At 38.7% G+C, this 25,389-nt stretch overlaps 2 protein-coding genes across 9 annotated transcripts in view; one reads left to right on the forward strand and one right to left on the reverse strand.

Annotated features, from left to right (window-relative positions):
* cdc23 (CDC23 (cell division cycle 23, yeast, homolog)) overlaps window positions 1–7,811 on the forward strand; it is a 36,433-nt gene extending 28,622 nt beyond the window's left edge. For 4 of the 5 annotated variants that reach the window (XM_059990057.1, XM_059990058.1, XM_059990060.1 and 1 more), the window contains 6 exons: window positions 2,836–2,955; window positions 4,273–4,348; window positions 4,848–4,909; window positions 5,131–5,209; window positions 6,047–6,166; window positions 6,596–7,811. In XM_059990057.1, the coding sequence (XP_059846040.1) occupies window positions 2,836–2,955; window positions 4,273–4,348; window positions 4,848–4,909; window positions 5,131–5,209; window positions 6,047–6,166; window positions 6,596–6,763 (625 nt within the window). In that variant the 3' untranslated portion in view covers window positions 6,764–7,811. Of the gene's footprint in view, window positions 1–2,835; window positions 2,956–4,272; window positions 4,349–4,847; window positions 4,910–5,130; window positions 5,210–5,682; window positions 5,836–6,046; window positions 6,167–6,595 lie in introns of those variants that run through there. The other variant, XR_009515822.1, reaches the window with a different exon arrangement.
* A 145-nt stretch (window positions 7,812–7,956) lies between these two features.
* Window positions 7,957–25,389, reverse strand: part of kif20a (kinesin family member 20A) — a 41,479-nt gene continuing 24,046 nt past the window's right edge. For 3 of the 4 annotated variants that reach the window (XM_059990053.1, XM_059990054.1, XM_059990052.1), the window contains 11 exons: window positions 24,589–24,700; window positions 24,009–24,077; window positions 22,638–22,781; window positions 21,725–21,890; window positions 20,173–20,343; window positions 19,208–19,347; window positions 18,227–18,380; window positions 15,221–15,419; window positions 11,544–11,635; window positions 11,017–11,154; window positions 7,957–8,593 (listed from right to left, as the gene is read on the reverse strand). In XM_059990053.1, the coding sequence (XP_059846036.1) occupies window positions 8,273–8,593; window positions 11,017–11,154; window positions 11,544–11,635; window positions 15,221–15,419; window positions 18,227–18,380; window positions 19,208–19,347; window positions 20,173–20,343; window positions 21,725–21,890; window positions 22,638–22,781; window positions 24,009–24,077; window positions 24,589–24,700 (1,706 nt within the window). In that variant the 3' untranslated portion in view covers window positions 7,957–8,272. The remainder of the gene's footprint in view (window positions 8,594–11,016; window positions 11,155–11,543; window positions 11,636–15,220; window positions 15,420–18,226; window positions 18,381–19,207; window positions 19,348–20,172; window positions 20,344–21,724; window positions 21,891–22,637; window positions 22,782–24,008; window positions 24,078–24,588; window positions 24,701–25,389) is intronic. The other variant, XM_059990055.1, reaches the window with a different exon arrangement.

Genomic DNA, 25,389 nt, shown 5'->3' on the forward strand with positions numbered 1-25,389 from the left:
TCAGCTCATCAAGGAAACCAGCCTTCCCCTTCATGACTCTGTACACTTCTCGCTGCCCCAGTTAAAGCGGTCAGCATAATCAAAGACCTGACCCACCCTAAACGGTCTCTCTTTTCTCCTCTCCCACCAAGCAGAAGATACAGAAGCCTGAAAGTATGTACCATCAGGTCCCAGGCCAGTTTCAATCCCACTATTGCAAAACCATTCAACAGTTCCAAGTTTAAATGGACTCTTGACCTCACAATCTACCTCATTATGACCTTGTGCCATATTGTCCACCTACACCACACTATCTCTGTAACTAATGCTTAATTCTGCACACTTGATGTTCTACCTTGTACCATATCGTAATGAATTGATCTGCGTGAATGGTTTTTCACTATTTTGGTACACATGATTCAACAAAATGGAACAGCTCAAAAAACTGAATAAGGCACGTGGAAATTCTGCATTTATTTTAGTGCTTTAGTGTGTTACAAAATCCCGTAACTGTATCACTTACCAGCAAAGATAGAGAGGTCCGTTGAAGTCTGATGGTACTATTTTTAAAAGTACTTATTGATAAAGGGCACAAAAACAAGATTAATGCATTAAAAAATCGTAGTCAATACTAAATCTAAAGAGCGGGTATAATAATAACCAATAAGAAATAGCTGTATCGTTGTCCAGGGGATAATGTATTGTCCAATGGAAATATAACAGTCACTGTTAGTTTGTTCATGCTGCAGCGTTTTGAGTTTAAGAGAGAGGAGGTTTAAACTTGCCCAGGTCTTTTATGATGCCAATCCATTGAGTCAGGGGAGTGGCTTTCCCCGTTGTTAGCTAAAAGCCGTTTTCCGTGGTTCCAGCCACCAGTTCCATCAACGGAACTGAACGCACGTGGCCTCCTTCAGATGACTTCCTGCTGTTACGTGGTCGCTTAACGTTTCTTCTGGTGCGTCTGAGGGACTGTTCCTACAGACCCTCTTTTATCCTGACTCGCAGGGTCGTAGATGTCAATCAGGTTGGGGGTGTGCACTCTCTCCCTCAACCAGCCCACTTTGCCTGAGGGCATTCACGTAGCATTGTATCTCAATCCACAAGTTGGTCTCCAAGAGACAATGGCCATGTCCCGTAGCTTTACATCGCTGGGAAACTAGACAGTCTGCATATCTCTTCTCCCATTTCCTGGGCCCTTTGACCCAACCCAACAGTGATCTTGCGATTCTCACAAAGGAGGGGGCTACGGATGTAACAAGTGAATTTAAGTTACTGGATCTGATTTAATTATCAATTCAACAATGTCTGCAAAGTAATCCATAGAATAATACTAACTTGTATAGCTATCCATTCTATTCAGAACTCTCAAATAATTAAATCTTTGTTTGCTGCTGCAGTACCAAGAAAACAGATCAGACATAAAGTGATAACTGACATTCTACAACAAAATTATTGAAGCTGAACAACTTGGTCCAGAAACTTAAATTAATCAAGCCCACAAATAGTGTGGCTACAGGAATAGGTTAAATGGCAAATATCTTGTAGTGTAATTTATTTCTTAAATCTCCCAAAGCCTTGGACCATCATTTGCAGAATCCAAGTTAATGTATGTTGGAGGAAAAGAAATTTGAATACCCAGGTAAACTCCACCAGCATGCAAGAAAGTGAATGCTACTTAGAACAAAGTGGCCACTTGATCAGCAGTCATTCTATTTCATGGTGCTGCAATATCTACAAAATGCACTGCAGCAGCTTGGAGGCTTTTTCTACAGTAATTTCCAAACTGGTGACCCTATTAACCCTGAAGGGCAAAAATAGTGGGTGCAAGAGAACCTGGGTTCCCTTCCAAGTGCCACAATGTTTTTGTTTTGGAAATACTATGTTCTTGCTTTATTATCATTGAGTCTGAATTGCAAAATCCTACCCAATAATACTCTGGGGGTATCGTCACGATTCCTACGATACAGAAAGATGCCGAGCTAACACCTTCTCAAGAATAATTGGGGATGGGTAGTAATTGTTATCTTTGCCACTGATACTTGTGTCCATTAATTTCTTGTGCCTGTTTTTAACCTGTTTCCCTTTTAGCCTCTCCGTATTCTTTAGTTCATCTACCATAAATTTATTCTCTACTCTTGCATAAAGAGCAAATGGAAGTTAATAATTACAACTCAGTTGATCATATGGTTCAATGCTGTGCTCTCAGCTCTTTTACCGAAGGTTGGTCCATTATCTGTCACTCACCTGCAGACCTCGTTCTACCTTTCTCCTGCTCCCTGCCCTCTCACCTAACTTCTCTGTGATCCTTCCCCTATTTGCCTTCTACAAACCCAACAAATAAAATTTGATATTAAATCAGATCCAGCAGCTTAAACTTACTAAAGTACTAAAATAAATGCAGAGTTTCCACATGTGGCTTATTCAGCTTTTTGAACTGTTCCACCATTTCGTTGAATCATGCCTAATCTGTACCAGTCTAAATACATAAACTAATGGTTTTAAGTCTTGTACATAGGTTGATAACGCTGTTTGAAGGGTGGATCTGAATACTATGTTTCCATTAACTTAGTAGGGAAGAAGTTTTTTTGTGTTTCTCAAAAGCCAATAAGAAGCTAAGAACTGGAAGTAGAAGCTGTTAGTGGGCTGTTCAACTGGATTTTTAAGTATGACTACAAGTGATGGTACTTTTTAGCTCTATTTTGATTTTGATACAATTTCATTTTTCCCCTTTGAAGCACATACATTTTTCTTAAAGGTGAGAAGTCAAAAACTGATGAGCAGTCCATGTAATGCTTAAAAGATGTCATTAGTTCAAATGTCATTAGCTTGCACTAATTATTCCTTGTCTTCCTGCAGACATGCTATTGAGGTGAACAAAAGAGATTACAGAGCTTGGTATGGACTTGGGCAGACGTATGAAATCCTCAAGATGCCATTTTATTGTTTGTATTATTACAGACGAGCTCATCAGTTGAGGTAAGGGAGTGCAGATGTCAAGACTGCGACTCCGTGAAAACTTGAATTAATATATCTTTCTATAGTTTGCCCAAGTTATGGATTTGTTTTCACAATAGGATTTTTTGATTGATTTTTTGAATTAGGCCTTTGCAAGAATAATTGAAATGAAGGAAATCATTTTTTAAATTTGTCTTTTTTGAGAATTTTGTATTGGACTCTAATTATGTTAAATATCCTTATTTTGTCAAGCTCATTACTTTTAAAGGGGACTTGCCATTGAACAATTTTATTAGGAACTGTACATGTATATTCTAATCACGAGCTTGATGACTTTAGACTAAATCAAACTGTAGCCTAATGATGTGTGAAATTATTTCTGTTTAGATAATTTATGATGTGTTCACAGTATAAAGCTTAGTGTATAGCTGAGCTTAATACTATATTAAGCTGATTGAGGAGTACTCAATTTTTATTTGTTTATTTAGAGGTACAGAATGGAAAAGGCCCTTCTGTCCAAACAAGCCACACTGCCCAGCAGCCCAGCAATTTAGGGAGTCCTTGTGCAGGATTCTCTAAAGGTTAACTTTCAGGTTGAGTCGGTGGTGAAGGGGCAAATGCAATGTTAGCAATCATTTTGAGAGGACTAGAGTATAAAAGCAAGGATGTAATGCTGAGGCTTTATAAGGCATTGGTCAGACCGCACTTGGAGTATTGTGTGCAGTTTTGGTCCCCTTATCTAAGGTGGGATGTGCTGATGTTGGAGAGAGTCCAGAGGAGATTCATGAGAATTTCAGGAAAAAAAGGGTTAATGTATGAGGAATGTTTGATGGCCCTGGTTCTATACTCGCTGAAGTTTAGAAAAATGCAGGGCATCTCACTGAAATCTATTGAATATTGAAAGGCCAAGGTGAAGTGGATGTGAAAAGATGCTTCTTATAGTGGGTGAGTCTAGGATCAGAGGCTGCAGCCTCAGAATAGAAAGGTGTTCATTTAGAACAGAGATGAGGAGGAATTTCTTTAGCCAGAGGGTGGTGAATCCATGGAATTAATTGCCACAGATGACTGTGGAGGCCAAGTCATTGGATGTACTTAATCAAGGTGTCAGAGGTTATGGGGAGAAGGCAGGAGAATGGGAATAATAAATCAGCAATGGTGGAATGTCGTTGCAAATTCAGCAGACCAAATTGCCTAATTTTGCTCTTGTCATCAGCCTAATCAGAGGACAATTTACAATGACTAATTAACCTCCTGATTTATGCCCCTACAATTAGAGATTAATATCATCTGGATACTTTGCCTCGTTCTCCAAGTTATCAGCATTTCTTTTCTCCACAGACCAAATGACTCTAGAATGCTCATTGCATTGGGGGAATGTTATGAAAAGTTGAGCCAGCTAGCTGAAGCCAAAAAGGTAATTTCCAGGTTTTTATTCAGAACTTAAATTTTTAAGTATAACTACAAGTGATGCCACATGAGAACTGTGAGGCCTGCTTAAAGACAAGGCTTTAATCTCATAATTTACTTAATCGTTCATAATAAAAAAACCAGAACATTTTAAGACCTTACAAGTGTACTTTTGTATTCTGACATAGTCTGATTTTTTTATTGCTGACTATATTTAAAATTTATTGTAATTAGATGTTTTATTGTTCTGAATATTATTTGTCACCAAATTAATTATTTACTACTAATTGTCACCTATTTCTAAGAATATTGAAACTAATTAAGCATTCTGTATGTTCTGTTCATTACTGAACACAGCTTTGTGACACTGTATTGTGTTTGCCTGATCAGCCTTGAGAATATTAAGATTGTTATTTAGGTATACAACTGCATAGCATTATGTTCAACCTACTTTTGAATGTCATCTGAAACTAAATTAATTATTTACTTTCATTTCTAATTACCAGTGTTACTGGAGAGCTTTTTCTGTTGGTGATGTAGAGAAAATGGCTTTGGTGAAACTAGCAAAGTAAGTACCAAGTAGTGGGTAACTTGGTGTTATCCTTCACGGTTAAGAGAATGTATTGTGAAAGGTGTTTCTCAATATTCTTTTCAACTGCCAAGATGTGAAATGCCCAGAGACAATGCAAACCAAGTAACTCACTGCAGTCTTCAGTCATTCAAGGTTTCACTTGCAGTGATCTGTGTTGCTGTGACCAAATGTTAACATTTTCTTTCATCATTTTGCAGAATTCATGAGCAGATGGGTGAATCTGATCAAGCAGCTCAGTGCTACATCAAATATGTCCAAGACATCTGTGATTGTGGGGTAAGTTGCTTCTGCGTGGTTCATAGGCAGAGCAGCACTAATAATATAGTATCTGATGCCTTGAATTCATGATGGGCATTATGATACTGGCACTCCATCTATATCATTTAAAAACTTTGTAACATTTGATGACAAATAGAGCTACCAGCTTTCAGAATTCAACTCTTAGAACAAGTAATCAGTTCCAACTATCTAAAGGCTTGTTAGTTTGTGATGGTGCTTTTGAGTGAAAGGAAATATTCTCCTTCACCACCTCTTAACAATAGCAGCTAATTCGAAGGCCAGGGTCAATTTTGATAATTTAGTCACTCAATGGAAATAGATACAGATGATGTCGGAGTTGGTAACGGTCAGGATGGTAATCACAAAATATATTGAGGTACATACCTGAGTGTGAAGTTAAAATTAGAGGGCTGGGGAGCCCTGAGGATTCACAGCATGGTTTCCACAAGTATTTTCTTATTTGTGTACAGGCTTTCTGTCTGGAAATTGAGGTGTTAGTAATGATTCAGCCAGATTACGACGGGCTGCATGAGAATGCACCATAACATCTTCCTGTGCAATGTAGTGAATATTCTTGCGTCTCTCTGGAAGGTTGTGGAGGGGAAAACTAAGTTAGGAAAGAGGTAATGTTATTTTGTAATTTTATTTTGGTTGCAGAAATGCAGCTCTACATGAGTGAAGAACTTGCTCTGCTGCTGTGATTACACGTCCTCTAATATTAGTCTTTTTGTAATTTGCAGTTGAGTGAATTTGGTATATGTATAGTATAATTCAGATGTCTTTCAGCTCCATTTTTAAAGAGTTACTCTAATTTACTTTTGTTCAAATCTTTAGGAAATTCTGGAGCATCATGAAATGAGCACTGCATTTCGGGCCTTGGCTCAGTATTATTTCAAATGTAACCGGTGGGATGAGTCATCGGTCTGTGCACAGAAGTGTTGTGATTACAATGATGTAAGTCTCAAACCTGTATCTCTATAGAAGCTAAAGTAGAAGGAAATTTCTTATTTGGTGGGTGTAATTTGGAAAATGTGCAGGTTGATAGAGCTACCTAATCAGTGAAAACTGAATTAACATGTGCCTTCTGCAGTTCATCCCAGATGTGGGTTTTAGGTATGCATTTGATGGTGGTGTTTGAGGCTTTGGGATATGCCTCCTGTAGAGTTGGTTAGATTAACACGATACTAAGAACACAAAAACAGTGTACGAGGGGAAAACAGCAAGTAGCTCAAAGATTGTCTTATTGTTTTTAAGCTAGAATTAAAATAAATTGTAAGCCTGTTTTCAAATAAGTGAACTTTTTTTTTCCCGGTATTAGAGTACTGGAGTTACTGGACAAGTTAAAAGAACCGTTTTGGATTTTGTAATTCTTTTTCCCCCCAGACTAGAGAAGAAGGAAAAGCTCTGCTCAGACAGATTTCACAATTGCGAAATCATGCTGATGCATCACCGACAACTGTGCCTGCTGAGGTATCAAGGACATTTGGCCCTGGAGTTAACACTCCCTCTGCAAAATTACCTCCACTCAACCTTTCCTCCATTACACCGTGAAACGACAATAAAACCAAGACTCGAGCTGTTTGGAATGAAGACTACTACTAACAACTGAAACTGCAGTTTAATTTACTTTCCTACTTAAAAGTAGATTTTAAGCATCTTAATTGACTTCATGAATGTTGATGGGAAATGAATGAATTTCAGCTGGACCTCCAGAGTTGAGACTCATGACCTGAATTTAGTCCCTGGAACAGATCAAATCAAAGTACAAGGTTCAAGATGTTCCAATTACAGCATTAGTTAACTTAAGTGAATCATTACCGAAATGCCCTACTCTTAAGTTTGGGTTATGTAAAAAACCATCTAAAAGGCTGCTTCTATTAATTGTAAAATGTAGCTAGTCTTCCATTAAAGATTCAAAAGAGCCAAGAGTTCCATTTCTACTGTTATGTAAAAATAAACCCACAAGGCTACTTGAACATACTGCAGGCTAAACAAGTTTCGGTTAAAATATTTCATTGCAATTATCTGACATTGTTGCTCGATTATGCATGCTAAATACACTTCAGAACAGACTACTGCAATGTTATTAAACAATTTTAATTTTCCCTCATTCATATACATGTAGCAAGATGCAAGCATAAAGTTTATACCAACAGTAGTGTGTGAAGTACAAGGTGGGAGGTTTTAGTTTACAAATGCTTTCTTTAGAATCTCAGCCAACCAAAGCATACTTTATAATGCAGTGGTCAGAAGTCTCAGTTGAACAGTTAAATTTTTCATTTAACTGCTTTGATTTTAGTTGTTGGGCACAAGGCCTAAGAAGTTCATTACATAGTATGAAAACACATCTTAATGAAAACAGTACTTGGGATGTGATATGCAACCATTAAATCATTTAAAATGCAAATACAATGGATAATGTAAATATCACAACATGAACAACATTTGTGGATTAAAAAGAATTCAACATTGCAAGGCACACAAAACTCTTCACATTTTCAGAGAAAGTGGAAACTCATGATAGTTTACGATTTTTGGTGCAAAATGTTTCCCTTCAACTGAATAATCTGAAGTTCTTTGGCATATATAGGAAGCACAAGGTTAATTCAAATTAGTTTATATATATATATAAAAAACTAGCTCAAAAGTTCAATGTTAATACTTAATCCATATGCAGACATTTGAAATACAAAAGATCATCCCATGTCTCTGCAAAACAACTGAATCAACTGCATTCTACTTTTGAAAAAGTGATCATTCTTGCCCATTCACACTTAATTCCCTATAAACCATTTAATGCCTTAATGTTGCTTGTTATGCATGTCAACAGATGCTGCAAGGCAGAAAATACAAATTGAAAAATAGATTCTTCAGGCAGCATAAACACTTTCTGGCACAGTCTTCCAACACACCATATCCACTCATTCGAGAAATTTTATATAAAAGGAAACACCTTTACCATCTTAACTGTCAGATAACTACGGAGAAAATCCTTACTATAAATAGTTTATTGAACCTATTTTTCAAGTGGAATATAGTCCATAAGCCAACTGTGACCCACTAATAATTCATTTGATATTTTGCTTCCACACGATGTAGTGGCTTGTCCAGCTTTGCCCTTGAACGCAGAATATAATTGGAAGGAGTGGCATCACGCTGCAGGTTGGCACGCCTCAGTGGGGTCAGGAGACCAGTTAGGAAGGGCTTCTTTTCGAGGGGTGGTTGATTTTCAATATTGCCAGCGCAGCGACGCTTGTGGCAGCCAGGAACCTCCTGAAGCTGGCGGACTGTGTGATACTGCTCTGCAATGCAGGTGTTTTTGCGTTTCATGTCCAACTTAAGCAAAATCATAAGTTTCTGTAGCTCTGCCAATGTGTGATCCTGCCAGAAAGACGTTCAATATTCAGTTTCCTAGTGAAAATAACTACCAGGCACAAGTGATATTACATTAACATCAGAATCACTTCTCTTGCATCGAAATTCCCAGCCAGACACAAATTAAGGGAATTTGCTCATTTGACCCAAATCACCAAAAACAAAAAAAACCACATTGCTTCAGCCTACATGATACTGCACACCTTCCCAGAGCAGTGACTGAACCCAGTGGAAAGTCTAGTTGATAAAGGGATGTTAGTCTGCATTGATTAGTATCAAATCTATCAGAACCTAATTTATTTCTGATCTGTTTTGATTTAATTCAATTATAGATAGATTATCTGAGAATTACCACCATTGAAATTAAATAGTTCTTACACTATTACCTGTTAGTCATATTATAATAGCTTTCAACTGTCAAATGACCCAAGAGGAAACATGATCACTTCAGCATATTCAATGTGTGTTACTTTTATAGGAATTCAAGATTTGGCAATGTTGAAGCTAAATGACATCTCTAGGAATACAGATTTCTTAACAACATCAGTAGCTAAACAAGGGTTTTACTCAAGTCTTTCAATTTTTATTACAAGTCACCGTTTCACACTTGACTTGCCACAGAACTGAACAGATTGATCTTACAACTCAATATTTAGCTTCATTTTCAAACCAACCAAAATACCAGCTAAAGCTAACATCCCTAAGTGGGAAATTCAAACATGAGATTAAATCACCAGAAATCAAAATGAAAGATTATGCATTTTCCCAAAAACAATCAGAGCAGTGGAAAAAGGTTAAAAAAAATCCAGGTAGCACAGCAGTTAGCACAATGCTTTACAGTACAGGAGACCTGGTTCATTTTATACCCGTTTGCCCTTTGAGCATGTGCTTCCTCCAGCCACATACTTTACATGTGTTAGGCCTGTTAGTGAGGTACAGAAAGGAAACATCAGTGGTGCAGATAATTTGAAGAGAGTTGGAGTGGTTTAAAAAAAAGTTATTGAAAGTGTTCAGGGAAACTCACAAGAGTTCTTTTAGTGTATTGAGTGCTGCTTGGTTTCTGCACCCAAATAAGATTGATATGGCTTGATGTCATTTAAGCTACAGTTGCCCAAACTGACTCATGGGATGGGGATGATAGAAGAAAATTAGTATATTCACTACAGATCTCAGCCTCCAGTGAGATTTTGCCAAAAAGACACTTCCTCCATTTGAAAAGTCCAGAACCAGAAGGCAGAGCCCCAGAGGAATTTGCAATTGGACCAGGGCTCTCTAAAACACCTTCCATCCATGTATTGATCCAAACTTCTTAAATTTTACAATTGAATCTACTTCCACTGGCAGCTCATTCTACACTTGCACCATTCCGAGTTTTCCTTCAATATTCCACCTTAATCCATGACCTCTGCTCAGAATTCCAAATACTTTCAATCCTTTGTTGAAGCTGGGGATACTCAGTGGTTGAGGTTATTCAGCTTTGGGTACTGACAAAATAAGAACTTGGGAATCAGTAGAGAAAGTGGACAACATTAGTCACGTCAAACTGAACAACAGAGCAGATTCAATGCACAGATGCCCTACTCCAATTTGTGAGCAGTTTTGAGACCCTTGTAAAAGACATGCTGACATTGGAGAAAGTTCACAAGAATGATTCTGAGAATGAAAGGTTAATCGTATGAGGAGCAATTGATGGCTCTGGGCCTTTATTCACTGGAACTTAGAAGAACCTCATTGAAACCTATCTATCAAGTGGATGTGGAGAGGATGTTTTCTACAGTTGGAGAGTCTAGGACCAGAGGGTACAGAGGATGTCCATTTAGAACAGATGAGGCAGGATTTCTTTAGCTAGAGTATGGTGAAAATGGAATTCGTTACCACAGGTGGCTGTGGAGGCAAAGTCTTTACGTGTATATATGGCTGAGGTTGTTAGATTCTTCATTTAGTCAGGTCATGAAAGGTTACGGGGACAAGGCAGGAGACTGGGGTGGAGAGGGAAATGGAGCAGCGATGATGAAATGGCAGAGCAGACTCAATGGGCCAAATGGTCTAATTCTGCTCCATGTCCATTTCTCATGGCTAGTTTACTTTGATGTTCAGAAGGTAGTAGACATACCCAAACCAGACAGCTCACCACCACTCCAAACCTGGAAAAATCATGCAAAGTATTTTCTCTTTTTTGAAAGAGAAACATTGTTCAAAACAGAACCTATCAAACTGCAAAAATAAAAAGCAGAAGATTGCAAGTAGATCATCTGTTTAGGCTTGTGGTTTTTTTGGAAAGTTCTTTTCCCCTTTGAGATAACAACATTCGAATCCCTCCAAATACCAAAAAAACCCAGCTTTGTAAGTATCGTTTGGACAAGGTTTGAGGCTTTCCACATAGCTACATATCACCGTGGGTGGGATCTCTCCTCAGTTTTCCAACATACCTGTTTTAACATTAAATCTTTGCACTTGGCTAGAGTATGCCGCAGTTTCTCTGCTTCGGTGTTATGGCAGCATGCTCTCTCTGACGTTTGCAATATCTGCTCTATTTTCTGTAACTCCTTCTGCAATGTTTTTGCATGCTGAAAAATAGGCATGTAGATTACCAAATGAGCAAACTCATGCATATTTATGATTATGCAAAATAACACCAACCCTAACAAAGGAAACAGCAATCGTTTCAGATCAATGACTTTTCATCAGGGCAATGAGGCAAGGTTTTCAACTCTGCGCAAAACCATCAAGAAGTTACCTCACATGTAGTGGATACTCAATAACTTGATCTACTTGTACTAATCATACAAATCAAGCATTCTAGTTGAGCTGTGTTCTATATTGGTGCAGATCAGATACGAGTTTCTCACTATTGTCATGAAGCAGCTATTAGTGGGAATTCAAAGTACAATTATGCAGTATTGTAGCCACAAAATTAGAAGGTTAAATATGATAACAGAGGAAAACCAAAACTCACCCTCTGTCCCTCTTCTAGTTTTCGGTCTGCATTATTTGTAAGATGTTTCACTCCAACAGGAGGCTCCACCATCTCCTTGTATCGCTTCAATTCTGTTAAGGTGGTCAAGAAGCAGTACTTCATTAATCTTCCAGGCAAATTTGTTAGTTCAAAATAGCAATGATAAAGGTGCTAGTGAAATCCACCTTCAAGTTGCTCGTCTGGGAGGGGCAGATGTTTAAAAAAGGACCATTTCTACCCGTTTCCTGCCCAATTGTAGAGAGAATGGCAGACTGCTTTAATATTGTTTTCTCCAAGTTGGAAGCATCATTTCTTAAAACACAATAGCACATTACAGGAAAACATTATTATCTGAACGGTGGCCGATTAGGAAAAGGGAGAGATGCAACGAGACCTGGATGTCATTGTACACCAGTCATTGAAGGTGGGCATGCAGGTACAGCAGGCAGTGAAAAAGGCAAATGGTATGTTGGCATTCATAGCAAAAAGGATTTGAGTACAGGAGCAGGGAGGTTCTACTGCAGTTGTACAAGGCCTTGGTGAGACCGCACCTAGAATAGTGTGTGCAGTTTTGGTCCCCTAATCTGAGGAAAGACATTCTTGCCATAGAGGGAGTACAGAGAAGGTTCACCAGATTGATTCCTGGGATGGCAGGACTTTCGTATGAAGAAAGACTGGATTGACTCGAGCTTAAACTCACAGGAATTTAGAAGATTGAGGGAGGATCTTATTGAAACGTATAAAATTCTAAAGGGATTGGACAGGCTAGATGCAGGAAGATTGTTTCTGATGTTGGGAAAGTCCAGAATGAGGGGTCACAGTTCAAGGATAAACTTAAACTTTTAGGATAAACCTTTTAGGACCGAGATGAGGAAAAACTTCTTCACACAGAGAGTGGTGAATGTGTGGAATTCTCTGCCACAGGAAACAGTTGAGGCCGGTTCATTGGCTATATTTAAGAGGAAGTTAGATATGGCCCTTGTGGCTAAAGGGATCAGGGGGTATGGAGAGAAAGCAGGTACAGGGCTCTGAGTTGGATGATCAGCCATGATCATACTGAATGGCGGTGTAGGCTCAAAGGGCCGAATGGCCTACTCCTGCACCTATTTTCTATGTTTCTATGTTGTGCTAATCCTTTATTAATCTACTCCAAGATCAATCTAATGCTTCCCTCTCACATGCCTATGTTTTTTTCCTCTCATCCATGTGTTTGTCTAAGTCTCCTAAATGTCCCTAATGTATCTGCCTCTCCCACCATCCATGGCAGCACATTTCATGCACCCATCATGATGTTAAAAAAACCCACCTACCTCTGACATCCTCTATACTTACTGTAAATTAGCTTAAAATTATGCCTTCTCGCATTAGCCATTTCAGCTCTAGGGAAAAGGCAATGGTTATCCACCATCAATGCCTCCTATCATTATATGCACTTCTAACAAGTTGCTTCTCATCCTCCTTCAGTCTGAAGGGAAAGTCTTAGCTTGCTCAACTTTTCCTTATTCGGCATGTCCTCCAAGCCGGATAGCATCTTGGTAAATCTCCTTTGTACTTTCTAAAGCTTCCACATCCTTCATATAATGAGGTGGCCAGAGTGTAGTTTAACTGGAGTTTTATAGAGCTGTAACATCACCTTGTGGCACTTGAACTCAATCCCCGGACTATTTTAGGCCAACACACCATATGCCTTCTCAACTACCCTGTCGACTTGCATGGCAATTTTGTGGGAACTATGGATGTGGACCCGATGATTCCCCGTTTTTCCAAACTGCTAAAAATCCTGCATTGACCCTGTACTGTCCTCAAGTACAACCTTTCAAAGTGTATCACTTCACACTTTTCTGGATTAAACTTCATCTGCCACTTCTCAGCCCAACTCTATAATATTAATGTCCCATTGTAGCCCAAGACAATCCTCTGCACTATCTCACAATACCACCAGCTGTGTCATCTGCAAACTTACTAACTACCTTTCAACTTCCTCATCCAGGTCATTTATAAAAATCACTTAAGAGCAGAGGGCCCAGAACAGATCCAGGCTAACCACCACTGGGCACCAAACTCCAGCTGGAATACACTACTACCATCCTCTGCCTTCTGAGGAAAACCAACTCCGGATCTACATAGCCATCCCGAGTTTCTGAATGAGTCTATCACAAGGAACATTGCCAAATGGCTGACTGAAATATATCACATCCACTTCAACAATGCCTCGTCATTTCCTCGGAGATTTCAATTGGGCTCGTGAGGTGCAACCTGCCCCCTCAAAGTCATACTGAATATCCATAAATCAGCCTATAGCTCCATCTCCAAGAATCCTCTCCAATAGTTCCCACGTACAACACAAGACTCACTGGTCTGTAATTCCCCAGGATTATCTCCATTACCTTTCTTGAATGAAGGAGGAGCATTTACTACCCTCTAATCCTGAGGCTAGTGAGGATGCAAAGATATTAGGCAAAGGCACAGCACTTTTCCCTCACTTCCCCTGGTGACCTGGGATATATCCCATCTGTCCCCAGGAACGTATCTATCCTAATGTTTTTAAAGTTCCAGCACATTCCTTCCTAAATCTTGACATATTAGCCCATTCTACACTGCCCTCATATTCATCAAGGTCTCTCACTGAAGAAAAATTATTCATTAAGGTCCTCCCTTACCTCCATGCACATTTCCTCTTTTACCCATGATTGGTCTTACCCTCAACTCCTACATGTAGAACACCTTGAGTTTTCCTTAATGTTACTCACTAGTGCCTGCATGTTCCCTCCAGACACTCCCAAGCCCTTAAGCCACTTCCTGGCTCCCGTACGACTCTCAAAGAGTTGAGTCGCTAACTTCTGGATCTCTATTCAAGTAAAGTTCCTTTAACCTACTATCCTTTCCCTGCCTCAATTAGGATAAATCGGTACCCCATGCAAGTGCTCCCTAAACAACCTCTACATTTCCATTGTATTTCTGAGAACATGTTCCCAAATTCCTACCTACGAGCATAATAATTGGCCCTCTCCTAATTAAATACTTTAACATACTGTCTGCTCCTATTCCAGTGGTAAGAAAATGGTTTACTGTGACTGCACTCTTAAAACCTGGATGATTCTACTCTAACACAACATATCCATTCAACCTGACCTTGCTCATGCAAAACGGACTGACTGCAACCGTGTGGTTGCCGCAAAAGGACTGATGCTTCTGCCCCTCTGCAATGAACTCTCCTCAAAGGAATGTTTATTATTTAGTTCTGTAAATGATTTGAAACCACTTTTTTTTTTAAACAGAGTAAAATATTCACTTTTCAGTAAGTGATGTAAAATTCCAAAGTCTGACCAGATTTACTGATGATCGTTAACAAAGTCCCAAAATAAACTGGATCTATTCAACCAGTTTTTCCCAAACATATTCACTTTACATTTTGAAATAGAGTAGGGCCTGGGGAATTACAGGCCAGTGAGTCTTGTGTTATTGGTGGGAACTATTGAAGAGGATTCTTGGAGATGGGATATATGAATATTAGGAGCTGTAGACTGATTTATAGATATTCAGTATGACTTTGAGGGGGCAGGTTGCACCTCACGAGACCAATTGAACTGTTCACCTATTAGACAATTCTTGCAACATTTCTCTCCTCTTTAGCTATTTTATAGATATAAAAACATTACCGGACCAAATATACTCACCCTCTGCATTGAGAGCTACTTCAGCCTTGCTTTGCTCCAGCTCTGCTTTTGTATTCGCCAGCATCAGCTGAACAGCATGCAGCTCATTTCTGAGGCTCGCACTGGCCAAACGAGCGGACTGCCTTTTTGGCTGACTAGTGGACTTCCGTTCCCCCTTCAGTTGCTGAATAGTTGCTTCCAGTTCCTGGATTCTCTTTGACTTGAGGGAGGAGGAAAAAATCCAAGCTTACTTCAGTGATGTGTAAATTAAAGATCAACAAGACAGGATTCACAAGCACTTGGAGTGTCATAGTCAGCATGGCCTTGTGAGGAGCAAGTTGTGCCTCACGAGTCTGTTTGAATTTTTTTTTGAGGAGGTACATCAATGAAGGCAGAGCAGTGGATGTATAGGTAGTCCCCGAGTTGCAAACATCCGACTTATGGACAACTAGTACTTATGGACAACGCCATCCGCCATTTTAAGTCATTGCTGTTGACACTGTGTTTGTTGAGTGTTAACTTTGTATTTGGCTTAAATTTTTCTTAGTAAGATTCACCCTGACCCCGCCCCATTCCGGTCGGCTGGTGTCGCAGTGAGATCAGCGCCGGGCTGGAGAATGGAGTTTCCCAGAGTTCGATCCAGTGACAGACCATTCCCATGCCAGGTTGATGTCGATCTTGTGACTCCAAGCTCGCAACTTGACCTCGTAAAAAAAAAATACTGCCACCTCCAGTTTAAATTCCCACGTGGAATATTGTGGATGATCAAATACCCAAACCCAGCACAACTCCCACTTGTCCCATTTAGCCTGTCTCAATGCGGTGGTCCTTAGGACCCAGCGGAGGCAGTGTTTCTGTTCCATTGACGGGAAGCGATCGCAATTGAAAATAAAATGGAAATAATAAAGTGTTTGGAAAGAGGTGAAATGCCATCGGGCATTGGAAAAGTGTTAGGCTACAATCGGTCAACAATCAGAACAATTTTAAAGGATAACAGATAGTGAGAATAATGGAGCATTTGAAAGGCGCTGCCCTGATGAAAGTTACAATTATTAAGTAACGCAGTGGTTTAGTTATTGGAATACATACATTTAAGTGTTATATATATTTCACCTTTCTATGCATATACTATATACTAAGACAAATGTTTGACTAACTGACGCCAAATAATGCCGGATGTACTTGTTCTGACTTCTGTACAAATCCGATTAAAGACGGACTCAGGAATGGAACTCGTAGGTAACCAGGGGACTGCCTGTAGTGTATATGTATTTTGGTAAGGCATTTGATAAGGTTCTCCAAGGTAAGCTCATTCAGAAAGACAGGGGCATGGGAACCAGGGCATCTTGGTTGTGTGGATATAGAATTATCTTGCCCATAGAAAGCAGGCAGGAGTTGTAGATGGATCATATTCTGCCTGGAGGTCAATGATAAGTGGTGTTCTTCAGGGATCTGTTCTGGAATTTTATAAATAACTCGGATGAGGAAGTGGAAGGGTGGATTAGCAAGTCTGCAGATGAATGCGAAGGTTGGCATGTTGTGGATAGTGTAAATGGTTATCTTAAGTTACAACAGGACATTGATAGGACACAAAGCTGGACTTAAGTGGCAGAGGGAGTTCAATTCATAAAAGTGCAAAGTGATTTACTTTGAAAGCTCAAATTTGAAGGCAGAATAGGGTTAATGGCAGGATACCTGGCAGTGTAGAGAACAGAGAGGGATCTTGAGGTCCACCCACAGATTCCTCAAAGTTGTCACGCAAATTCATAAGGTGGTTAAGGTGTATGGTGTGTTGGCCTTCATGGTTGGGAGACTGAACTCAAGAGCCACAAGGTATAGCCACTAGCTAGACCACACTTGAAATATTGTGCTCAGTTATGGTCACCTTATTACAAGGTGTGGAAGCTTTAGAGGGTGCAGAGAAAATGTACTAGGATGTTGCCAAGATTAGAGAGCATGCTTTATGAGAATAGTTTGAGCAAGCCAGGGCTTTTTGGAGCGGTGGGGGGCGGGGGAGAAAATCAGAGGTGACTTGAAACAAGCCTGGCTTACACAACCATACTACACAGAATTTCCCATTCCAGAGGGAAGCATTACATTCCTTACTTTTATATTCAATTCCCCTAGTAATCAAGTCTCCCAATCATAAGGGGAGCATTTGAGGATCTCATCTGATACAAAAGCAGGATTTTTTTTTTAAATAAATTGCACAAATTTTGTTCATGAACAACTCAAGTCAGCTTAGAGAACAGTATGCTGGGTATTATAAAGATGCAAAAGGAAAGACAATAGCATTACAGAAACTGGGAGGCAAATTTCAGTACGGCCTGCCCAACTGAACAGAAATAATAGTTGTACACTTAGCATCCTGACAATGTGACAAAGAACAAGTCTAGAGATCCCACCAGCCAGGCGCTCAATTTAAAGTTTGTTAGTTATGTTCAGCTAATACTTTGACCAGTCAAATAACTTCATAATCCAGCTCCTTGGATTCTTCATACTTTGGCATCTATTGCATCACAATCATCACTGGCAAGGCCAAACAGTGAAGTTGGCTTGTTAAAATGTGCCCATTCAAGAAGCTGCCCTTTCAAGAGTGGCAGTAAACAGTTGTTCTTGAGTCACCAGGCTTTTCTGTCCAGTGAGCTACTGTAACTTAATCCATACTCCTTTCCAGATGGGATCATTGAGGAATGAAGTAGCCAGGTCCATTCACTACAGACTGATAACAGTTTAGGAACAATAACAGTGGGTAGTTATCTAAAGACATGAACTAAAGACGAGACCCAAGTTCAAATCTTATGACATGAAGAATTTTCATTTATATCCATTTAGTTGACTGCCTTTCTTTGGTCCTCTGGGTGACATGCAACTCCAGACATGCGTAACAGCCCCAACTGGCAGTAGATTATTTAAGGCCAATGAGGGATATTTCATATTGACTTTAATCTTTGCTTCAAAGCAAAGATCCTAGGTTACTGCAGACAATTCAATATTATTAATTCTAAAAATATGAATGTATCTTACCAATGCTTTATCATCACTCATTTCATCATCAGAGTCAGAACCTTCCTCTTCAGCAGAAGATTGCTGATAATAGAATTTCACATATTCTTGGTAATTTTTCATCTTTGCCTCAAAGGCATCTTCCAAACGATCTTTTTGTTCTTCAAGTTGTTCACTGAGGGGATAAAAAAAGGGAAATGTGAGATTCATCCCAATCTCAAAGATGCTGCTATTCACTGTCCTGGAAGGTAAAAAACAAACTGGGACAAAATGTAACCGAGACCAACTAAGAAATTTGTAATACAAGACTATTATTTTAGGATCTGCTTTAAAATAACAACAAAAGTGGATTATATTATGAAAGCAATTTTAATAGTACAATATGCTTCTATTGATGTTGGACAGATAGAGAACAATTAGCTATAGTTGCCAAATAACAAAAGTAATTAAATACAAATCACCGTGCATAATTGTTATTCACCCTGCAGCTGTCACCTCAGACTTCTGATTGTAGCAGCTTGTTCCTCTTGCTTACAAGCTGAAATTGGGCACAATTCAAACCCTATTAGTTGTTAAGCGCAATGTAACAATGCAAAACGTTTCTTTTAGAAAAGCACAGAAGATCTGCAGATGTTCAAAATCCAAGCAACACACACAAAAATGCTGGAGGAACACAGCAAGCCAGACAGCATCTATGGGAAAGAGTAGAGTCAACGAAGAGTAGAACCCCTTCAGCAGGCCTGAAACATTGACTGTATTCTTTCCCATAGATTCTGCCTGGCCTGCTGAGATCCTCCAGCATTTTGTATGTAGCACAGAAAGTTACTTGTCTTGTTTTTACACAATGGATCTCAATTGACAAATTACTAAATCTCAAGGGATATTGACAGGTTTGGATTTGTCCAATTAAAATATATATTTACCATATTACCAATCCTCACTAATATTGTAAAAATGACTTAAAAGTAATCAATATTACACTTCATACTTGGCATTAAGTACCTCCAGTGTTTCTCCATAGCATTATATTGTTCCATCATTTCATTGACAACACTTTCCCTGATCTCACTCTCCATCAACAGCTTCTCCTGTTTTTCCTTAATCAAGTGTTGCTGTAGACATTCAATAATTTTCTGCAATGACTAAGAAGTAAATGCATAGTTAACTAGATGACAAAAACTGAACACAAAAAGTGGAGGGCAGAATTGTTGACAATTTACATCACATACACAGGGATAATAAAGATACCAAGTTAGTTAAAAGCCAGCAGATTAACAACACTTTCACAAGTTGATTTATGCATCCACAGCAATTGAACACACTCACTGAATCAGTTACTTTGTCCAATGAAGCCTGGGGCTGTGTATTCCTGAATTCAGTTCAGGAGAGGTGATCTCCTGATTCATACAATTATTTTTTATTATTATTTAATTAAAAGGGCTTTACAGGTTATGGTTTTGTTTTCCCAGCCAGAATATTTAAAATTAGGAAGAGTCATGGTCTGGCTTGTTGGGAGAAGATTTACCTTGCCCAGAGGATAGTAATACCTTGCAATTCTCTACAAAGAACTGCGAAGCTTCAGTCACCATATGTTTTAAAGCAAAGAAAAATCAGTTAGTATTTTGGTTAAGAAGAACATTGAAGGATACTGGATTAGTACAGGAAAATGGCATTAAGGCAAAGGGTTAGTCAACTTGATTAAAGGGCCAAATAGCCTACTTCTGCTTATGATAACAAATCAGGTAAAACACAAATGTGCAAGTCTATTAATATCAACTGCCTTTAGAAGTGTTGCCACAACATAACATCCATTGTGACATTATACAGTTCAATTTATGCTTATTCCAATGCAGAAACGAGAACTGTAAAGACAAATGAAGAGGATGGGTGATGTTTTGAGTCGCCCAAGACAAATGCAAACAGCAGTTACAGCAGAGATTTTGCGTCAGTATGCAATGTAAACCCACCTCCTTGTCCAGTGTGCTGATATTAGGGTCACTTTCATTATCATTCTCTTCCTCATCATATTCCTCCTGTTCTTCAACTGGTTCTTGTGCATTGCAGTTGTTCCACCCATCGTGCTCTCGGAGTAGTGATCGGATTGAAGGATATAGCTTCATTGAAGGTGCTTGTATCAGCTACGGTGATAGAAATAGCAATCAATAGCCAATTCAACTGGGTTTACACAGTAAATAACTATAGGTTGAAGCACACTCTACTTTCTAAACATTATCTTCCAGTAATAAGTGAATGACAGAACAAAATTTTAAATACTCAATGGTTTGATATCTTTTCAAAATATAGGTCAGAAAAAATGAAAATGAACAGACTGACATTTACTTATCAAGAACAACATGTTATGACCATTTAATACATTTCAGCCATTTTAATGGAGGATAGATATTGACCAGGACACCAACTATTCATCCAAAGAATGCAATTGTATCTTTTATATTCATGCAAAGCAATGAATCGGCTTTAGTTTAACATCTGTGTGAGTAGATAACATGTTCAATATTGCAGCTCAGCTTCAGTTTTGCACTAGAAATCATCCTAGCTTTACTGCTTGTGAAATTATCTTAAACCCATAGCCTTCGGGCTTAAATGAGGAATACAGTGGATTACGGTTAAACAGGCCATCAGTTAATCAGGACCAACTCTTAAAGAACAAAAGCTAATAAAGAAAATAGTAGGAATTCCCTTCATTTATTGGGATACAATGCCACTTAATTGGGACAAGAGACTGTTGCCAAACAGTCATGTGCATTTCGTGGCCATTAGACACTACACTGTGCTTAAGAGTGAAGAGGTTTTTAAAATAGCATCAGTTATGTTCAAAATGTAGTATATTTTGTCACTGACAGTGAGAAATAATCAGCAGAACAATTCAGTGCTGTTTTGTTCACTGTGGTTTCAAGCATTCAGGTTTGGAGATGCCAGAAATGTCTGAGTGGAAAAGAAACTATTTCTCTACTTTAACAAATTAGGAACTAGAAAGAATTTGAAGATATCGACAATCATCTTTAATTTGTAATGAAAGTTAAAATTTGTAGGATGCAACTGTCAAAGATATCATATGAAAGTCCATTAACTGCACTGATTTTGTTCATTTACAGTCAGAATATCAAAGTACAGTGGATGAATTCATCCATCAATAACCATCAGGAACCAATAGTTTTACAGTACTGTAATAGTATTGGTAGTGTTCTGATTTGTTCTGTATTTTAGTTAAATACATAATTTGTTACCCAGTTAAATGATAGTTTATCTTGTTTATTCCTTTTTAACCATTTCCATGAAACTTCAGCTAACTGGGGCAGACACTCAATTAGGTCAAAATGTACTGGTCCCAATTTACTAGAATCCACTGTACAACCACAGACTACAGTTTACACACAAACTGCAAAGTAAAACACAAACTTAATGTGCAGATTCTAATCATTATAGATGGGATTCCAAGTAGAATAGTGTTTATCAGCTACAAGAGCTGCCATTTATCATGAGCTGTGGACTACTCACCTGGCTGGCAATAGCTGAAAATTTCATGACTTGTAATGTTTCATCATATGTGGATGCACACTGATTAATGTTCACAATCATACAGGATTTTCCATGGTTAGAGAAAAACCCTTGGAATACACGAGTCAATTTACTGTCCCGGAAAGGCACCACATTGGGCTTTGACCTACAAATACAGTAAAGAAACGTCAAGAACCTGGTCGTTTTGAACAAATTACTAGGTCAAATACCAGAAGGTGATACTTCAGCTGATTGCAAGGTGGCAGTCTTCACCTTCTCCACAGGCAGTCCCTCAGGGTTTGAGATCAACCCGTTTCCAGAGTGGAAGATGCCATCTGCATCATTTTTATTAACACATGCCCAGTTTACAAAAAAAAAATTAACTCTGCCATGGACAGTCCCAAGCCCGGCTGCAAAAAGAGGAAGGTTGGGTATGATGCTAACAACTCCATCCTGTTAAAAAAAACCAGAGCTACAGAAACGCCAACAGAAGCTCCAAAGACATCCGTCAGAGAGGAAGGATACACCAAGATGGGTTACACCTGGGAAAGCTTGAAAAATTGGCCCAGAACAGATGACTCTGGCAAACTATCAGCAACCTATGCCCCAGAAGGGGCAATGGGCTTAAGTAGTGGCCAAATCATCAAACTAAATCAGAAACAACAGGGTATTTTTTCTATAATTATCAGATAAGCCAATTTTCTTGTTATTTTCTGATATTTTGTTCTACCATTGTTATAAATTTTAAAACATTTGCTTTCGAAATGTTTTGTTTCTTTGTGACAGTTTTACTTTGTTCAATTAGCCCAAACAATTGTTTGAAAGATGCTCCATTAGTGGTTGTGTTACAAGACTACAAACAAGTTAAGGGCAGGGGCGATGAGAAAAGTAAAGTAGATAATGCTGCGCATACTTCATCTGCTGATTCTGACGCAAGGCACTGATACACCTGCCGAGTGTGTGCAGGGAAGTGTTGATGTTTGTTGCCTCTTTCATCCTGTTACCACACTTCTGTTCTTTACAGCGTTCAGAGCCAGCCAGGTCACATAAAGTTAATCTGGAAAAAAAAAGAATGAAGCTGTGTTCTGGTGTATTTTTGATTACAGTAAGTAAACATTACTTCCTCTACAAGCAACACACACAAAATACTGGATGAGCTCAGCAGGCCAGGCAGCATCTATGGAAAAGAGTCAACAGTATAAGTTTTGTGCTGAGATCCTTGTGAAGGGTATGAAGTGTGCGCAGTGTGCGTGCTCGTTGTTTGGATTTCCAGCATCTGGAAATTTTTCTCGTCTCTCTATTACTTCCTCTAGATGGCAGCACTAAAAGGTTATTACTGTACTATTCAGCAGACTTGTGTCTCTAACTTATTTTATATGGTTATCACAAAATTTTTTCCAAACTAACAAATTAACCTGCCAGTATTTTGTTTCAAGATTCATTTGGGAGGTCATGGAGATTAGGGCAAACAAATTCATCAATGAAACAAAAAAAGGGCGGTGAGAATTTAGAAAACAATGCACAGTTATCACATATGTACTGTTTATCTAATTTGTGTTCATTAGAAACTAGGGGCATGAAGCCCTTTGATCAACTACCCATTTTCACTCTTTAAAGACTTCAAAAATCAGGCAGAGTCTAGTAAACCAATCTTGTCCAATGGATTATGGTATTACTCCAACAGTGCTTTGTCAAAATTTACTTGAAATACTTCTGCATTGTAGACTTTAATATTGTCAGGAGTATCTACATTCATTAGACAGTCAACCAAATGTACCTTCTTCACTCAAAAGAGCAGACAGCCCACATTAACTTCAAAGCAAAAAAGTTATACAATAGAATTCATCTTTTTTTAAATCCTTATGCTTGTTTGCAATTCTGGCTGTGAAACTACTTTTACATTCCTACCTAGTCTAGTAGCTTCTATTAGATGTGTCAATGTAATCTGGATACAATGCAATACAGACAAATGGTGCTGTAGAAATTTAATTCAATATAAAATATACACTTGATTCTGAATTCAAGGTCAAATCAGCTATTTCCAAATTGTTTTTATCAGTATTAAAAAGTAAAATAGACCAGAGAACACTCAACTTAAAAATTGAAGGTTTGAGTTGTATAATGTACCACAGCCTAATTTACAAATCATCTCCCCTTCTTCCCCCTCCACCCCAACTGTGCTTTAACCGTCAAAACTGCTTTCTGCCTGTGCAGACTACCACAGTATTTATTGATCAGCCATGTAAAAGGAGAATTATAGATGAGCGCATTGATTAATACTCACTCGCTTGTTTGCAGTATAGATTTCCAATCTTCAGACACATGAATTATGCGAACAGAGAAAATACTGTGACTGGAAACAAGAATGAGGAGAATAAAGACATTTCAAATTTTCTCCGTGAAATCCATGGACCTGTATATCAGGTACAGGTAATACAGCCAATGTGCTTTAAATCCTTCTACTCAATTTTCACTCACAATAAAACTTAAATCTAATCATGCTTTTAAAGGAATTAAGTTTAAAAAGATTGATGCACAAAGTTTAGAAAATCTGAACTGTAGATAACTTTGGAATTTCAAACAACCAAGTTAAAATTCTCTACATTCATAACCAATTTTAAAAAGCACAATACCTTGTACAAATACATTTTAAAAACCACAAAAAGTAAACACCACATAAGAGCAAAGTAACAGACAATCCTTTAGAGAACCATTAGCCCTGGATGCTTAATGAGAACAATTTTTGGGAATCAAGATCAGGGATGATCATGTACTTCCCACTGCAGTCTCAGACCCTTCAAGTCAAGCCACAATAACCATTTCTAATGCGGTGAAGGGTAAAAATCCTAAATAAAAGCACTCACCTCCTGCTGGAATTGTGGTTCACATGTGTTGCAGCTATGCTTTGGTTTTTACGACCTATTTTAAGAATTTTCCAAGCTTCTTCTGCGTCACCCACATTGATCCAGGTCAAATCTGGAAAAAAAATTAATTCATCAATGAACAGTTTAAAATCTTTGAGTACGATTTCTGGAATTGGCTTTGTTTCCACATCAATTTTTAAACTGTTGGGCCTTATTTTTGCCAATTTCATCCTGAAATCAAATTATCAGCAGGGAATGTTGGTTAGCATCTATCTTGAAGGACAATGGGTGATGGTCATCACAAGTCTTAACAGATCCTGAGATGCCCAGTCGTCAAGAACCCCCTCTCAGCCTCACCAGTATAGTCCAAAGGAAAGCATATGAAGCAATACGTTTGGCACCAGTTTTATTGCAGGAGCTGCCGGAAGGATGTTCAATGACATCCAGCCACCTTAGGGGCTCCACTCCGGATTTGCTGTCTGGGTTTACTCCCATAACCTTCGTCTTTCCCGAGGCTGCCCACAAGGCACTGAATAGTCCACATGCTAATATTTGGCATTTGGTAAATCTAAATATTCATGGCTTACATTCTGGACTTTTTCCAAGAACTTTATTTTAAAGAAATAATCCCAACTTTGCATGCAGGACCCTCACTATAGCACATAATCAGAACAGGCCAAATAGTCACATGCAAGGAATTATTACAAAGATCATGCAATGAAATGATTCCCTGTGAAGAGCTGTCCCATTTCAATGTAGCAATAAAGTCTGAAGTTCTCAGTTGAGTACCAGTCAGCATAT

The sequence above is a fragment of the Hypanus sabinus genome, chromosome 15 (assembly GCF_030144855.1).
Source record: "Hypanus sabinus isolate sHypSab1 chromosome 15, sHypSab1.hap1, whole genome shotgun sequence".
NCBI lineage: Eukaryota > Metazoa > Chordata > Chondrichthyes > Myliobatiformes > Dasyatidae > Hypanus > Hypanus sabinus.